Raw genomic sequence first — 19,345 nt, 5'->3', positions numbered from 1 at the left:
AGTATAGACATAGAAATGCAGTATATAAATGCTGGATGAGGCTAGTGTTGATACTTCAAGGATCAACCATCCACCCTCTTCCTCCTCAAGGCCTATTCCACGTTCAGAGGATGCCATGGGATGTACAGTCAGAACAGTAAAGATAGACAAAGCTCATCTTTGAAGCCATAGCAGCAAAAAGCACCAAAGTCTGCCCCAGCAGACACTGAGCAGCTCTGCTGATGGACACCTCTTCCAGGACTGGTGCACCAGCAATCAGAGCTCACCACACCTCTCCCAGTGCTGGGAGCAAAGCCAGGTCTTCACAGAGCTCCTGCACATCCACGTGTGAGACCCATGGCACAGTACAGGGAGCCAGCTGAGGAATCAGCAGTGCTAAGTGTACCAACACAATCAACAGATATGTGGCTCATGGGAAATGCATATTTTATGTCAGAACAAATGGCATTTCTGTGACCAATTTGCATAAGTACACAGAAAAACAGATTACTTGTCACAAAAGCACCTTATATTACAAATAGGGTATTTTCAGATTAATCAGATTTTCCTGTTTTCTATACCAAAAAATCTTAGCAATCAGTGTACCAGTTACAATAATAGAACCAGCTGCAGAACATTCAGACAGATTTCTATTTACCAAGTATTGTTCAGATTTGTAAATAATGGGTCTAGATATGAGTGTAGGTTTAAATCTGACCATTTTAAGCTGGTCTAATGCCACTTGATCTTTTCTTCAGAGAAGCAAAAAGCACTAATATGTCTAGGATGAAAATTGCAATACTCAGCATGGTTCTCCCTGATTAGCCCTGCTAAGATACCATCCAATGGAGCAGAACACCACATACCTGCACCTAGCCAGCATTGGACATTTGGTTCAGTGGCCCATTGTGCTGTAAAGACATAGCACGCCTACATAGTTAAGCTTATCAGACTGCTCATGCCATAATTAATTAGGGAGCTGTTCTGAAGAGCAGAGCTTTTGATATATGCAGTGATCAGAATTAAAATGTTGGCATCTGTCAGCAGTTACTTCTCCTCAGGTGCTACCTAGCAAGCCATAGTCTGCTGAATACATGGGACTGAAATAACCACAGTGACTCTGGGTATATGGTGACCTTTTGATATTGACTGCTGCCTATCCTCAGGCCATCACTTGCAGAGCTAAATGGACCATCAAGAGGCAGATGAATAAAGTGGCATCCATACAATACATGAAAAATGTTAAGCACTTTTTAGGGATTAAAGTAATTTTCATTTACCTCAGAAGGGAAAAAGGAGAGATAAACATAATACAAAAGCTTGTATCATGAAGAAATAATGAAAACTGCCAGATCCAACTGCTACTAAAATGTCAGAATCTACCAATAGCTAGCCCAAATCCGTATCTAAGATACCAAAATTAATTCCTATTTTAAGTGCCTCTTACTACATACTGACTTTATAAATGACAGCAGCAATATCAAAGGCCTTTCATGCTCAGTCACTGCCAAACTGTAGTGGAAAATCTATCAGTTATAAGCCACAGGACTTCTCAAGCAAAGAAGAGGATGCAGTACCATACTCCATTAGCACTGCCTTACCATCTGACCTGTTTTTAAATAAAAAGACAGAGGAATCCTTTATTTTATCTTTTTTTTTTTCATCATTTTGGGGAAAAGTCTGATTTTTTTTTTTAAGTGCTCAGTTATTGTATTATATTACTTCTTCCATGGTGAGGGAGATGATTTGAATGTATACAAAAGTATCTGTAAAACTGTCTTGTATTTAGAATTTTCACTTACCAAAATGAAGAGACAACCAGAGGCAAGTTTTGTGTGTTCAGGAATAGTAGAAAACACGGACAAAATCAAGCAACCAAACACAAGGAGAAAACTGAAAAAGAAAGAATATTAATAATTGTTAATATTTTAAGTACCCTGACCCAGTATCTATATTGACTGTACTTCACCAGCAATAATAGAAGACTGTCTCTGAACAGTCTTCACTAGTAGAGGGGAATACAACTACCACTTAACTTAGTTCACTAAAGATGTTAGAATAATAACCTTTTATTAAATCTATATGTTTCTGAGCAACACTAATAGAATTCAGAGAAACAAGATTTTCTTGGGAAAATGACCCAACATACACAGATATTACTTTTTGTATCACAGTCCTGTATACGTTTATGCAGTCCAGATAATCTAAGTGTCTTTAAAGAAAGATCTCCAGTGGGAGGGTTCTTTCCAGGTCTGAAAAATCATTTCTCCCACAACTGGCCACAAATACCTGCTGCATAAGCTTACTGAATAGCTAAGCTGCTTATTGAACCTATCTGTCCATCCAAAACAATCTCCTGGTGAGCAGCAGACTTCGTGAACAAACTACCTGCAGGGAGAGGCAGAGATATGGCATCACTGTCCTCAATGAACAGGCTCCATTCTGGGAACTAACTTAGCATCCCACATTCTGCTGAAGAAGCTAAAACAATTACACAAGCCAGGCAGTTACAATCAGGAAAACATGAGCAAAATTTTGAGTTTGCACGAGCCTGTATGTTTCATGATACTGAGGAATATACGCAGGCAAAAAAAAGCTAAAACTTTTTGTGAGGAAGATCCAAACAAATTATACCACTGCAGAAATTCCTGCATTTCCCATGTCCAGCCCTTAGTGGTCACAGCAGATGTGCTTCAGGTATGAGCCAGCAGAACTGGCATTGCTCTGACACATATACTGTTGGTGGTGAGTATCCTTCCCTCTTGTATTGCTTCACCAACAATACCACTGCGGTAGTGAAGCCATCTATGAAGTGGATCAGAAAAGAGGTTCATTTTACCCACAGTATCATGAACTGACTAATTAGCACCCAGCAATAACTGATTCTACTGATTCTTCTGCTAAATTTCTTCTTGAAACACTTGTCAGTCATGCTGCACAACGAGTCAACCAACAAAGAGCAGGCCTTTGACTTTTGTCTGAATTGCTGGCACTCATTAGCTGATATTCTAACCCACATGAACAGATATTGTAATTAATGCAGATACATATCCCTCCCTGCCCTTATTTTGACCCATGAGCCTTTTGTTAAACTTTCTCTCCTCCATCCAGCTGAGGAAGGGGAATGACAAGGAAGGCTTTGTTGGGCACCCAGGGTCAATGCACCACACTGTGAAACCTCTGCCCCCAAAGCTTGCAAAACTTGGCTGAAAAAGGCCATGGTCTGACTTTGAAGTAAGCTCTGCTTCAACAGGAGGTTGGACTGGAAGACTGACAGAGGCTTTTTTCAACCTACATGCTTCTGTGTTTCTAACTAGTGGATATAACTTTAATATATTGCTGCATCTGCATACACTTGTGCTTCAGGAGCTATGATGACTTTTTCCCACAGAACATATGAACTTTCCATGTGTGATGTAATATAGAAGGATATAATATTCATTACATAAAAATATAAGTCTAGTCTTCAGAATCTCTAGTAGAAAATCTCTATCTGCAATGCAATAAGATTTTGGAGGCACATTTTGTAGCGTATCACATAATTGCTGGGGACAAGTTCTACTCTGAAAATCAAATATGGTAGGAGCTTGTACATAAATTCTATTAAGGACTGTAAATAAAACAGTATCCAAGAGGGTAAAGTGCACATTTGGCATACACCATTGGCAAGTCTTATCTTCTGGACTAGAGAAAGGTGAAGATCAACACATGCTTCAAGATTAAATAAAGAACTCATTCAAGATTCATGTAATCCCAGGCACAAGTACAGGCTGGGCAGAGAATGGATCAAAGGCAGCCCTGGGGAGAAAGACTTGGGACAAAAAGTTCAACATGACCTGGCAATGCATGCTCACAGCCCAGAAAGTCAACCACATCCTGGGCTGCACCACAAGGAGCTGGCCAGAGGCTGAGAAGGTGATTCCCCTCCCTGCTCTGTGAGACTGCAGCTGGAGCACTGCATCCTGCTCTGGGGCTCTCAGCACAAGGATGGCACTGGCTGGTTGGGACATCTCCCAGAGGAGAGCCCCCAAACTGATCACTGTGCTGGACCAGTTCACCTGTGAGTTCAGGCTGGGAGAATCAAGGTTCAGCCTCCCCTCAGAAGTGAAGGCTTCAGGAAGACCTTGGAGCAGCCTTCCATTCCCAAAATGGTGCCTGCAGGAAAGCTGGGGAGGGACTTCTCACCAGGGCATGACTCACATAGGAAAAGGGGCACGGCCTTAAGCTGAAGGATGTAAGATTTAGGTTAGATATTAGGAATAGATTCTTGACTGTGAGGGTGCACTGGAACAGGTTACCCAGAGAATTTGTGGGTGTCCCATTCCTGGCGGTGTTCAAGGTCAGGTCGGATGGGGCTCTGAGCAACCTGGTCTAGTGGAAGATTCTCTGCCCATGGCAGGGAGGTTGGAAATGGATGATCTTAACATTCCTTCCAGCTCCAAACCATTCTGTGATCCTGTTTTTCTGTTATTCTATTTTTTGATGATTTTGTGATTAGTGACAAAAATCCATCTTGTGAGCAATTTTTCTCCCCTTCACTTCACAAAAATGGAAAATCTCACAGAACATTACTGGTAGTTTCAGCTGCTGCAGCCTTCAGATGCAACCCCCCTATAATTACATCCTACTGACATAGGTATAAATGCGGTTTCTTCTCATTAAGGCTTGCATGGAGGGCAAAATAAAATTAAGAAGTGACTAAGAATTTACAGTAAAAGAATGTAATTTCCTTTTGCTGAGTTTCTTTAGACCTGAATCAATTAAAATGACATTTGCTTACTTCCTTTGTGTTTAAGTATTAAAAACTGCTCATTTGGTTTTATTCCTGTAATACCAACTAAATTGGAGGCCCAGTTGTACTGGGTCTTATCCAAACACACAATACCAGTTTTCACTTGGAAGAGATTTCTTATAGCACAATTATGGAAAACAGACACAGCAGGAAAAAGTAGTTTCTTGTTCCCATATCACAGTTGGAGACCATGGCACAGTAAAGGTAAGGGACTTGCCTAAGGCTACACAGAAAGTGGAATAAACATGTGGAATAAAGCTGAGCCTTTTAAGTCACAGCCCAATCCTACATAAAACCATCATCCATTCACCCACCACTTGCTTTGCCATAGTCTGTCAGGATTATGTTTAAGAATATCACTGTGGGCAAGGTGTTTATTCACAATAGATGGGAAAAGTGAGTCAGGAGAGGGCATGAGTACAGTTAAGCAGTGTATTAATCAAAATAAAAGCAAATATTCAGGAAAGCCAGGTGCAGTGTGGATTAGCACCTGGTTGACATAGTTCTGCAGTTTATGCATAAGGAACAGAAACAATCCTCACAGCAATACATAAAAAGTCTTGGAAAAAAATTTTCCCAAACTTCTATAACTCTTGCTCTGAGTTTTTCCAGAAATGCAAAAAAGGGCATAGTGTATTATTTATTATTATTATTATTATTATTCAACAAAAGCAAAATATTTGCATTTATCCACCCACACATTCAAACATTGCCCCTCTGTCCCTCATTCCTTTCTCCAACACTGAACACTTCTTTTAGTGCCACTCAGAACATTATGTCTAAAATTAAACTCTAAGCACTTTTGTGGAGGGGAGAAACCCAGTCCTACTAGCCTGGCAAACCAAAAGCATACACTGAGGTGCTGTAAAACACAACACTAACAACAAAAGTGGAATATTTCCAGTAGTTTATATATCACTGAAGTGCTTTTCTTCACAGTAAACTAATAGTGAGGATTCATTAGCTATCTCTTTAGTGTAATCTGTTTACTCAGGCCATGGAATGAAAGCACCTTTCCTTTCTCCCAGCTGGAACTGAAGGCATGAAGGATGCAGCAACAACTTTCACCTGACTGACTGTAAAAATGAGGCTCTGCCCAGCAAAAGTAAGTCTCTAAGGTTCAAACATCACAGTGGTCAAAGTTAATCAGAAATTGTTCTTTCCTATTGTGAATTATATCTCCAGTGACAGATGAAGTGTAGATGATTGCATTAAGCCCTGGACAGTAATTTGATAACCCACAACAGAAGAAAAAGGATTTTCCCATGCCATCATTTGAACTGTGTGCTACAATACATGCTGTACAAGAGCATGCTGCTGTAGGTAGAGAGTAGTAAAAAGCAAAACACAGAGCAATTATATTTGGCCTCTAGTGATTCAGTCTGGATCATATAATTGTTCAGGCTGAAAAAAACAGATGGTTTTTCCTCATGCATTCAGTATCAGACAGTAAAACATACGCCTCAGGCAGCAACTTCCCATAAAATTACTCAAGTACTGCCATAGCCTTGTATTTTATGAAAAGCAGCAACTTCCATTTTGTTTCAGCAGTAATCAGTTTTGTTGCAGATCCTTTCATCTTATTCCCCTGCTCCTGAAAGCATATACTAATTGGAGAAAAGCCAGTTTATGAAAGATAATAAACTCAGAAGCTTTGATATTTAATCAAACTGCTTCTCATAAACTTTTCTAATTGGTTAATTAGGACCTACCAATTCTCCATTTATATAATTTTCATCAGAACTTTACTACTGTTTGATTTAAAGGCTGTTCATATGGAAGAGGGTGTTCAGCCTAAAGCAATTCTTAAAGCATTACTCAAGGAGTATCATAAGGACAAAAAATACACCCTGGGAAGATCTTTAAGATCTATTTTGCTACATAAATTACTGCTAGAATTAAAATAATCAAAAGTTAAACATCTGCAAACTTTTGTGGCCTCTTCTGTAAATAGTAAAAATGTATCACTGTTAAATAGGTATAATTAATCTATTTAGACCACCAGAGTTATTTTCCAATGTTATTTGAGGTCTAATTTGATCCCCATGCAAGTAAGGACATTCACTACGACCAAAACTGTTTGCAAACTGTTGATAGTGCCATTATCCTGGATTTTGTATGGAAGGTAGAAAATGTTTGAAAGCTTTTGCTAACTCTTACTATAACCAAAAAGTAGCTCTTACTTTTCTCCCTGGTATACTAATGCAGTTGCTGGCAAATTTAGAGGAAGTTCATTGCATTCACTAGGTCTGAGTCTACAAAGAAGCTCTTTGAGTCCCTCCATAAGTAATTCTTCCCACAGCCAGGGGCAGTGACCATGCTTTCTTGACAGGGATCAGGATCTTGCTGTGTTGAGTAATCCAGTGCAGCCTTTACATGATTTTTTAATGTGAGGCATTAGACAAATAAATGTGCTGAAGATTATACTGGATGGATAGCACTGATAGATACATTACAGGTTTAGATAAATGGGTGAAATACTCAGAGAAAACCCTATTAAAAAAGGAAAGAAAGACAGTCTTTAATAGAACAGCTACACTTTCATGGGGCTATTAATTTTGGTGAACAACTCTCTCACAAAAAACAAAAAGACAGATCTGCCTTGGCTAGGTGTTATCAGCACTCTCACTCCTCTTGATGTGCGAAAGAGAAAATTTACAGATTCAGTATCCCATGCAGCTGCTGGGGAGGACAGAAGAAAAAATATCATTCTCCTGGACCAGGAGTTATTTTTGTAACTACATAGAATTTTCAAGGCACCAAGTTCCCACAGAGGAGGAATTGTGAATATTTTTCACCTGAGAGCTGGTGGACCAATTTCCATCCCAGAGCAGACATGACTGCCCAAGGCAGGAAGGCAGCACAAACCTGACAGCAAACTCAGCCTCTGGGCCCTTCCTGGTGCCTCTGAGCTGACAGTTATCACAGGTGGGTGGGAATCTGGCAGGAGATGGAAAAGAAATGCTGAAGCATTTTCCTAGCTCCAGGAAGAACTGAAAATGAAAACGTCATCTAATGCAGGCATGAGGTGGTCATTTACACAGGTCCTGCACTATCTCCCTTAAAAAGTAATCTTTTCAACATTCCTATAAAACAGATAATGCACTGCTGACATGGTGGAAAAGAATACAGTTTAACAGTTTTGATAGCACAAGCCATGTGGATTAAATTTTCCATCATTTATAGTTTCAGCGTGACTTGTTTATGCAAGAAAATGAGATATGACAAAGGTTATTACAATTTGTTAAGAATGTTTGACAAAAGCTGCATGGAGAATAAGCGCTCTTCCATAGAAAAAGCTCATAAATTTCTTCTCTAGACTTCCTTTAAAATGACTTGCACTTCAACCTTTTCTTCAAGAACAAGAGTGTAGCATGTTGAGAGCTTGATACTGCACTACCTTCTACCCAGAAATAGTACAACCCTGGCTGTGGAGAGGTAAATTATGAAGACCTCACAGTCTTAGAATGAGAGAATGAACTGGATAAGAATCTTAATAAATAATTTTTGAGAAAAAAAGTATTGCAGCAAACCTGTCTTTTAATATATTCTTTCTTTGGGTTAATTGCTACATTTTCCAGAGGTATAGAAATCTGACCTGAATTTCATGTCTGACTTTCTAAAAAACTGATCAAACTGCTGAAGCAACTCATTTAGCAAGCTAAGTTTTGTAAGGCTGTGAAAAAAATATTTTTTGTTTGACTGTGGGATATTTACTCTTTCTAAAAATTAGAACAGTTTATCAAGAAGGAAAAAAGTTTAAATTTTAAGGAATTGTATTTTTAGCAGAGTTACAATCACTGCTAAGTGATTGTATTTGGCTTCTATTGACAAAGCAATGAAGAGGCTATAATAGGAGATGATATCAAAACAAAGCAAATCACATAGCTCAGGTACCTATGGGGTACAAATAAAAGCATCATGAAATGCACAATTGATAATCCATTCCATCATAGACAAAAAATAAAACATCAAGATAAGTTTCACCAGGGTTCCAAAAAAGGAGCTTCCTTGAAGCCCATTCTCTCAAAATAAAACAAAATAAAACAAAAAATGCTTTTTCTTAACCCTCAGAGATACTTGTGACTTAGATATTTTCTATTTTCATTTGATTCAACAGGAGATAAGAGAAAAATAAGAATAAAGCATGTGCTTCTCCAGATTATAACTATTTTAATGATAAGGAAGCATTATACTGATTTGCTTCAAACCTGTAGAAAATGACAAAATGCTCTTTTTATCAATCTCAAAGTATAGCTCTTTTTGTAGGCCAAAATATTCAAATGTGAATGCTTAATTTAGTAAATAAAATTTGTATTTAAACAACTCTGTAGGTTTTTTCTTTTTCATGAAATAGCTCCAACACGCACTGAAAAGTCTGGTACCTTACATAGCAACCTTTGCTTGACCACAGATACTTCACAAGGAAATTAATTTAAAATATGAATAGAAACTATGTTGACTATCACTGAGAAGAGGTTGCAGAATTTATATATTTTTTTTAGAACATATACAAAATAAAAACTTTAATATAATGAAATAGAGAAAATTTAAAGAAATATGAAGCTGGGGAAGTGAAGACCACTATATACCTTTTCTTTAAAATAATTTTTCTATTTCAGTCTATTTTTTCTAAACCTTTTTCACAGCCTAGGGCAAAAGTAACTCAAGTAACCTTTTTCTGTAAAAGTGCCAGCTAACATACTGTACTTAGATGTCTTGCTAATGAGAAAAATAATTCTTAATACAAGAAAATTATAGATGTGCAAGAAAAACATGTTCTGCAATCACCAGCATAATCCACTATAAAATCAGCTTTTTGGGTCTACAGGATTTAAGATAAAAATATTGCCTCTACCACATGTTTGGTTGGATTTTTTTTTAATTAACAGAGCAAACTTAAAAGAACAGAAAGATTGTAGGACTGCTGGGTATTTTTTATGCCACAATTTGCCTGGTGCTGAGTGCAGCCCTGGCTCTGGCAAAGGAAGGTGTGATTTACTGCAGCAGGGCCAGACATCAGTTACCATCCCTGCCTAATTGACCAGCAGTGGCCAACGGTGCCAGCTGGCTTTGGCAGCTAAAATTAGGAAGGAAGCACACTGTGTTGGGAGAAAAATAGCCCTCCTACCTTATCCTCTGGAGTTAATCCCACTCACTGTGATTCAGCTGGATCCCTGAGTAATGTGACAGGGAATGACTCTCCCAGTGGCTGCTCATGGTCTACACCATTAAATGCTGAGTGCTGCCATTAGAATAATTTTGGCCTGGGTGAAAACACCACTTTCCTGGACAGTTCTTGGAGTTACCATGCATCTGGATGAAATTTTTCTCTGGATTTGCCTGTACTTCTTTTACTATGGATAGGAACTTCTGGATGTCAAGCAATTGTGTTGAAAAAAGACAACGAGTCTGTTTAGCAAATGAGCTGTAATTCACAGCAAGGATATTTCACATCCTGAGAATATATCACAGCCCCAAGCCTGCCAGAGTTCTAGATGCATTTGGACAATGCTCTCAGGCACATGGTGTGATTCTTGAGGCTGTGCAGGACCAGGAGTTAAACTTTGATAATCCCTGTGGGTACCTCCCAACTCCACTTCTTTGATTCTGTGATTTCAGTATTGTTTTACATCTTAATCCAAGGTAAAGATGGGAAAAAATCTATTGATAAAGTAATCATTCAAATTCAGGTGCCTTACTGACCTATTTTAATAAAAACTTGTGATTAAGACCATTAGCCCAACTTTATTATGAGAGGTTGATACTGTGGGAAGCACTTGAGTCAGCTGTGCATTTTCACCTAAAATACTTATCCTATTGAAGAGTTCTGGAATAGAAATCAATTTCCTAATTTCTCTCATTTTTCTCCTGTAATATGTTATATACTAGATTTTGCTTCCGTTTTACATTTGTTTTTCTTTGATATATAATCAGCAACATTGACAATTAGGGAGTTTTTCAGGGGAAAAGACACTCAAATGCAGTCATACATATATACTGTACTGTAGTACATGAGCAAATGGGATTTCTTTCAACCATATATCTCAAGAAGGCATCTTAGCAACCCTTGGCTACTTCTACTTTTTTTTTTTTATCCTTCCAGACATGTGAAAAAAGAAGTATCCACAATGGACGAAGAAGTGCCCAAAATTCTCCAATAATAACTTTCCAGGCTGCAAAATAACACGGTTGTTCTGGCAGTAATGCTCAAGTCCATGATACAGATGAAGAATCTATGGTATATTTGGCTTTGTATGAGGATTCCAATTTATTTGTTGTCATTAAATGCAGTTATCTCACATGTTAACCAGAATAGTAGATAAGAAAATAAAGTATACTTAAAAATATATTTCTTTTTTAAATTAAAGAAAAAAAAAGAGTGGAAACATCAGAGCTTTGAGGTATGTTGTCCCACATCATTATATTAGCCTGTTGTGGCTATGGGAGGAATGGTACAACGTGATAAAAAATCAGAGATACTAATTAAGCTGATCACTTTATGATGCTTCAATTCAGTAAGCTGATTAAGACAGGAATGATTTATCATATTTAATACACTGAAATACAGAAGAGTATTTTTGCATTCCATTTTGGAGTGTTAAAAAGGAGAATGAGGAGGCAAGAGCAAGTCTATCCTGAAAAAAACCATGTATTAATGATGTAATTTTAAAAAAAGTGATAAGCATAGCAGTATTTACAAGTCCAGACTACCTTATAGCTCCAATGTCCCTCAGCTACAACAGAAATCTAAGCAGCCACAAATGTCAAGGCTCATTAAACTTGGCAGAAAAATGCCATAATGTTATAAAGAATAAGTATTTTAAAAAATTTCTTCAATGTACCAAGATCTAGATCTTCTTTCTCTAACTTTATTTACTCCTAGTAACTAATAGCTGAGTTTTGGTTTTTGTTCAAACCTTACAGTTGACTTCAGTGGAAGCATGGCTTGTGTTGGGAATTATGAGCTGACTCATAAATATCACCAGAGCAGAGAAAATCCTGTTAATTTCCTATCGTTTTCTCCCAGTAGTAAACAAGGATATAAATGGAACACAGAATATTTTCCTAACAAAATGCACTGTTAGTATTAAACTTACTTCTAAGAATCAATCACGGTACTTTAGCTTGAGGGTGTTCAGTTTCATACCACACCATTAGTCTTGTCTTTCTTAATCTAAATAAGTCCTGCACTTTCTGGAATCTGAAGTGCCCTTTCTTGTTGTTAGGCAGGAGTACTAACAGACCAGAATCTGATGGCAGAAGCATGTGAGATTGCAAAAGAAGAATCCCAACTTGAAAGGTCAAAATGAAAATTTCCTGAGTTTAACTTACTTACAGCAACACTTTTCTCTATGCTCATCCTTGTAATATTGACAGGAAAGCAATACAAAATCTCAAAACGGAGGGGGCAGTACCATGTTCACCTATCTCCTCATATGCCTAAGTTTCTTTGTGTTTAAAAGAGCAGAAACATACTTTGTCAAGCACTAGATCTTGCTGGAGAGGGTACAACAAACAACTTATGGCTTTGTATCACACACTACATTGAGAACACAAAACTTCTTGTAGTGCTGTTTAGGTCTTGAGACCTAAAGCAAGATGTAACACTTACTTTTCACAATAAGCCTTTATTCTGTCTGACTCTGTATAGTCAAAGCCCAATGATGTGACTCATTTCCTGTATTTTTCAGGGTCTTTTATCTCATATAATCACTCCAGCTGGAAAGAGTGTAACACAATTTCTTCCCTGCACCAAACAAGACATTCTGAAGTCCCTGCAGTGTGGAAGGCAGCACCTCGTGTGCCCACAGCAGGACCTGCCTCTGCTGGGGTGTCTGTTTGGGGTGCTTACACCTCTGCCTTCCAACAATAATGCTCCTGTTTCAATAATCAGTTTTTTATTAAAAGCTGAGTTGCAAAGGTTCTGGAACAACTGTTGTGCTTATGCAGAATGTTAAATACACAGCGATCACTTATTTTCCATATGGGGAAAAACTTGCCCTTTGATCTTGAACACATTAAAGCTGCTGCTTGCCTGTTTGAAAAAACACATGAGGGTGCTTTTACTTTCCAGCATTTTATCTTACAGTGGCTTTCACTCTTTGCCAAAATTGTTCTGCTCAGAAATTTGTGTGAAACACGTCTGCATTTATCAGACATATTGCAGGCACAGAGATAGTCTTACATGAATTTTACTTTAGCAGATAAGTTTCCTTTCACACAGGATGATTCTGTAAGCATTTATCTAAGTATTTAAGGCCAGGCTGAATGGGGCATTGAGAAATCTGACCTAGTTGCAGGTGTCCCAGACTGCAGCAGGTGCATTGGACTCAATGAGGTCAGTTCCAATGAAAACCATTCTATGATCCTGTGATTCCACGTGCACAGTTTGATCAGAGATGGCTGTGAGCACGTACTGCTGAACACTGCATACTTCCAAGGCTGGAGAAGAAGCCCTGGACATCCATTTGCTAATCACACAGTTGGAATCAGTTTCTTGAAGCTTCAATATACAAAGTAGTGGCCTTCAGTAGTTGCCAAACTAGTAAACAGGATTGTAACTTCCCAGAACTTGTTTTCCTATATAAACAAAGTGAAGCTGAGATACATGTTAATTTTGCCTCCTATAATTCATCAAGATTCACATTAAAAATCAGTGCAGGGTAGGCAATGAAAGCTTTTGCAAATTATGAGCCTCTGAGAGTCTAAATTCTTAACTGTCTTTAAAATATTAATTTAAGTGGACAGGAGAAGTTAGATAGAATTGAGAATTGGTCCTTTCTAAGATAGGAGTGATTTAAGCTGTATGGAGCCCACATAGAGCACTTCCAGCACAGCCAGGAATCATTCTTAGTAGAGATACATGAGCTGACTGCATCTCCTTGTAGTCAGAGCACTGTTCTTCTCCTTCCAACTGAGATACACGTCTGCCTGTCTGCTAAGGAAGCCTGACAAGAGGAAGAGTGGATTCATGGTGAGCTGAAAATATTTTACATGTTTATGTGTAAAAAACCAAGGTCTGCTCTTTTCATATATTTTGTGATCCATTATGAACGTTTATTTTCCTAGCTTTACAGAATGAATGTTTAACAGTACTGGGTGTCTTGATTTAACTGAAAAATCGTGTAACAGCATCCATGCATACATATGAGAGCACACAGTTTGAAAAGTAACCCAATCAACTGATATAACAAAGCAACAGAAGATCATTTAGTCAAACCTTTCTATAAAACTGTATGAAATAAACAGCTTTTTAGTATGCCCAGAGCATCACCAAACTCAGACAATCACAGGCGAATAAATAACCAAGAACTGTCTGTTAGAATGAGCACACAAATCTCTCATGAAACTGAAGTTACACTGGCTTCTTTTGCAAAGGAAGTTCATAAAAATCACAATCCTATGCTGGCTGGAAGGGACCTCCAGCAGTTATCTTGTAGAAAGCAAGTTCAATTACATCAGCTTGCTCAAGGTTCGTGTCCAGCCGAGTGCTGAGTGTCAGCAGGGAAGGAGGCTGTGACCTCTCTGGGCAGCCCGGTACCACACCTGACTGCCTGCACGGTTACATTTTTTTTCTTAACATGTAGTTTCAACTCTTACATAAGAAGCACTGAGCATCACATTATTCCTCAAAGTCTAATCATCAAAAAGTTTTGTTATTCTTTTTCCCAGCTCACCAAACTGCATCATTCAATCTAAGTTAAGAAGAAATTGTTTTCCTGAGCTGGGATGATGGAATAGTCTGCATTCTCATCCTTCTGGTGCTATTCTCTTATAGCTATTCCTCCTTACCTCAAGAACCTCACTGAGTTTGCTTCTTCTAGTTGGAAACCTAACAGTAATCACAGAATCACAGAATGGTTGGGTTAAAAGGCACATTAAAGATGATCTAGTCTCAATATCAAAGACCCTGAACACAAAATAACTTCACAGCTTTCTGTAGTGTTCTCATTACCTGCATTCCTATTCTTAGTACTTTCTTTCCTGTTATTTTGCTGGTTATTTTTCCTGCAACCCAGGCAAGAACAAAGCTAAACCCCTGTTTTTACTATGATGATAGACGTGGGTTTACTTTGCTATAACTTGACTTCCTTGTTCATATTCCTTTTATTTTGTCAGAGAGTTTTATCTTACTGAAAAGGCAAGAAATATCACCAAACCAGTGCCAATGAAGTAAAAAAGGGTGCATGTTAATGGTATATTTACTATATAAATTGCTATTTCTTTACCAGCACAGAAAGATTTTCCAGCAATTAGCTGGTATCTTCAGACACAGAAGCCCTGATAGCTGTTTTGAGCTGCCACACTTAGGAATACTCCTTTGCCTGTGGGGCACTTTGGAGCCTTAGTGCAGTGATTAAATGCCCAGGCACAGGTTCATATGCCCAGCAGTGCAGCATTTTCATTTGGAAATGCATTTATCATCTCTTTTGGTACATTATGTCTTTCCACAATGTGTGGCCACAGCCCAGTAGGTCACATCTACACCTGCCTACCTTATCATCTTTTTTGAGTTTATGGGAAAAAGGAGGATTTGTAATGAGAATCCTACAGGATCTGTTTGAAGACAAAAAGGCTACTTAAGCCAGTGCTGTAATGCAAGCAAGTGGCTGGAAGGCTTTTGCACTAATGTAGACCATCAGAGAGAATTAATTTTAAAAAATGAATATTCACATTATTCTTGAAGCTTATGACTGTCCAGGAGTTCACTTAGCCAGGCTTCTGAAGACTAGTAGTGACTGCAGCACTTCATGAGACTGAACTTTTCCATGTCTTTGGGACATGGGAAGAGCACAGCCCATCCACAAGGCCCTGGAGCTGCACTATATGGAAAGGACTATGCAGGCAGACCTCGGCCTGACTGCAGAGAAAAGTGAAAATACCTGCTGAATCCCTGACAACTGATATGCAGGAAGACTTTTTCTTAAATCTAGATTTGATCTCTAGCACTTAACAAGAAGTAAAATGCAGCTTTTTGCTTCAGAGGAAAGGGGAGAGGGGAACCAAAATTCTTTGACTGATTTTTCTTCACAGACTGAAAGAAAACCTCCAAACCCTCCCACCCAGCTCCTTTTGCCAGTTGCCTCAGCAAGTCTGTGGCTGGCTGAATGTGGATCAGGTGACAGCTAAATGAAACACTTGAAAGTTTCTCTAAATAATTTGATTTCTCCAGAATTTAAAAAAGAAAAGTCAACTTGGTAATTCGAGTCCATATGAGCCTGTTTTTTTCATGGAATAAAGTTTGCTATGAAGTTCTTTGCCATTTCACTGTCTGAACAACCACAGACCAAAGCCTGTCCAGCCCTTGCAGCAGTGGCTGGCAGCAGATGTGAAAGGAAGAATGTGGAGGAGCCATCTGGTTCTTTACCAGCTGTGGCTCAGGGGCTTCCTGAACCTCAGACTGCAGATCTGAACTGATTGCTGCTCTCAGGTTGTCTAATCTCAGTTCTGGAAATTGCATACTTTTAGCATGCATACAAACTGTGTATGACTTACAAAATCTAAGAAACAGCTCTGTGAAGATGTATATTTTCATTTTTTCACCTGAACCTACTCCTTAGAACCTGCCCTGTTGCCACCTCTGTGTGGCATTCTGAGTGCCTGCCAATCACCATTTCTGCTAATTTATTCTGCTTGCATCTTGACTTTTAAAATCCTTATTATATGTTGCTACAGAATAAATCCTTTTTCAGGAACTAGAGAAGTTACAAACAGAAGTGAGCTCTGATTTCCAGATTCTAATCCAATGACCACTGAACCCAGCCCATGTCAGGCCAAGCAGGTTTGCAGCATTAATGAATGCTGGTGTCTATTTTCCATGACTCACAGTGAGGTGACATGTCTGCAATAATCTCCATCTGCCAGCTTCTGTAACTTCATGACCAGATCTGTTCTGTGGAGAAGCTGCACTATGAGGCTGAACCACTCAGATGCTTTAACTGTATGTACAGTACCTAACATTTCTGCTTTGCACCACAGGACAATAGCATATTGTTCCATAGAGACATTGCTATTTCAAAATATGTTTATAACCTGCCTGATACAGAGGAGCTGGTTGGGACCACACACATTTATTTTAAAACTGTCCCTTTTTTTTGTTATTTCAGTCCCTAGATAAGTCTCACATCAGATGTATGGAGGAAAAATAAGGCTTAAATGCAATATTTGGAATTGCATTACAAAATAGCCGAGGGAAAAAAAACCCTCTAATTAGCAAATATATTGAGAAATCTGCCCATGATTTGTAAAATAATGATACAGTGTTGGTCACAGAATCACAGAATGAGTCAAGTCAGAAGGGACCCCAGTGAGTCATCTGGTTCCACCTCACTGAGACCTCAGGGTCATGCCAGATCACATGGCACAGGGGAATGTGTCCAGAGAGTTCTTTAATATCCCCAGTGAGGGAGATTCCACAAAGTTCCTGGGAGATCTGCTCTGGTGTCAGTCACCCACACAGTAAAGCATTTCTTCTTCATATTCAGGTGGTACTACCTATGCATCAGTTCTTTCCCATTTCCTCTTGGCACAACCAAGAAGAGCCTGGAAACATCCTCTTGGCACCCTCCCTGAGAGATAGTGATGAGGTCCCCTCTCAGTCAACTCTTCTCAAGGCTGAGCAGGCTCAGCTCTCAGCCTCTTCTCATAAGAGAGATGCTCCAGTCCCTTCACAGCACTCTGCTCGACCTGCTCCAGCAGCTCCCTATCTCCTGTGTCCTAAGTAGCCCCAAACTGGACACAGAACTCCAGATTTGGCTCACCAGAGCTGAGCAGATGGGCAGGTTTACCTCACCCGACCTGCTGGCAATGCTCTTCCTAATGCACCCCAGGATACCATAGTTCTGCAACAAACAAATATAAAAAGTCTTCAGCTCGTTAATCTCTGAAAAAATCAAACTGCTGCTCACAGCTTCAGTGACTCCTGGTCCCCCTAGAGTCAGCAGAAACTTGTCTTGCTAAAGACTAAAGCTGGACCTTGGGTAATTACTGCACAAATGCAAACAGCTTGCTTTTAAAAAATTCTTCTCTGCATGTTGAATGTATGTGATAGATTTAAACAACATCATAAATGTAAACTGTACTTGACAAAACTGTGCAGCTGCTAGAGTCCGTAAAGATAAAAGAAATGTTTCCATAACATTTAATTTTAAGTTGACATTTATATAACAAAACTATGGTAAAGCTATGTTTAGCCGAAGTTGTTTGCATATTTTGCATCCGTATCACCACAGGCTCTCTCCCTCATTTATATAGTTACCACATTTTGGTAACCACATTTATACAGCAGAGGCAATAGCTACCGCAAAAGGAAAACTGAAAACCAGAGAATTTGTAACATTAGGATAAACAAGCCATCAATCCTCATGTTGTAACTAATCAACAACTGGATGTGTTCACTTTGACTAAAGCAATTGCCCTGTTTTGAGTAACAAAGACACATAGCAGAGTTTGTACCAAGTTCTTGAACATTTAACTGTGAAAACACCCCAATTAATATGATTTTAGTTTGTCAGACTGAAACCCACTATTCTGAGCTGTTTGCCTTAGCAACCACAAGGCCATAGAAATGTATTTTTTTCAGTCCCACTGGCTTAGTAAGGAAAAGGCTGAACATAAGCAGATCCTTTTCTGACAGCCCAGTGGCTGTCAATATAGTTTTCCTTGATACACCACCCTTTTAAAGAGATGCAGAAATGACCAATTTTCATTTTGTGGGGAATATCCCATCCCTGACAGAACGAGCAAGAGTTTTGCTGTCAATATTAATAAAGCCAAAATTTCCTGAATCAGCTGCTTTTTCATTAACAAATCTGGTAGAGAAACATGTATCAGCTGCAGTAAGCTGTTGCAAAGATGGGTCTTTACTGCACTTAAAGGTGTGAGCACACAGTGAGAGCACAGCGTGTGTCAGCCTGCCAGGGTCAGCTTTAAGCTAACTTCAGCTAACTTGAGTTCTGACAAAGTGCAGCCAAAGCAGCACAGAGGTTAGCTCAGGCTAGCTGGCCCATTATTCACCCAGCTTTCCAGACAGCCTGTGTAATTCATGCTTGTGCTCCAGCCTGGCACAATTACACTACTCTCATTTGCAGGTTGACTGCATAAAAACTAGCTCATGAGTGCCCACAAAAGCTCCTGCTGACTTCATCTGAGATTTTGAAGGTGTAAGAATGCAATTTACTACACAAAATTTAAAATAAATTTCTCAAAGGATCTCTTACAGAAGATTATCATGTTTATCTTTGTCACCACACAAACAGACATTCCCTGCTGATCTAAGGAAAAGTTTAAAAAAAATAACAGAATATCATTAAAAAATGCTATGAAAAAGACTGAAATTTCAAGGAAATGAGAAATTCAGGAAAAGCTGTACATCATAATCAGCAAATTCCAGGGCTTATATTTAAAGTGTCAATTAGGTTGCATGACACCAGTGGACTATCAAAACACGGAGAAGCCATTTCTCACTACTGCTGGTCCTTGCAAATCTGTTAATAGAAACAAATCCAAAAGAAATAAAAGATTCCACATCAGTCACCTTGATATTGAATGAGTAAATGTCTCAGGAGGGTG

At 38.9% G+C, this 19,345-nt stretch overlaps 1 protein-coding gene across 4 annotated transcripts in view; it reads right to left on the bottom strand.

Annotated features, from left to right (window-relative positions):
* KCNQ5 (potassium voltage-gated channel subfamily Q member 5) overlaps positions 1-19,345 on the bottom strand; it is a 268,932-nt gene that overhangs the window by 81,450 nt on the left and 168,137 nt on the right. For all 4 annotated transcript variants that reach the window (XM_079299139.1, XM_079299141.1, XM_079299140.1 and 1 more), the window contains exon 2: positions 1,782-1,872. In XM_079299139.1, the coding sequence (XP_079155265.1) occupies positions 1,782-1,872 (91 nt within the window). The remainder of the gene's footprint in view (positions 1-1,781; positions 1,873-19,345) is intronic.

The sequence above is a fragment of the Erithacus rubecula genome (genome assembly GCF_903797595.1).
Source record: "Erithacus rubecula genome assembly, chromosome: 2".
Taxonomy (NCBI): domain Eukaryota; kingdom Metazoa; phylum Chordata; class Aves; order Passeriformes; family Muscicapidae; genus Erithacus; species Erithacus rubecula.
This window is presented reverse-complemented; position numbering and strand designations above follow the sequence as displayed.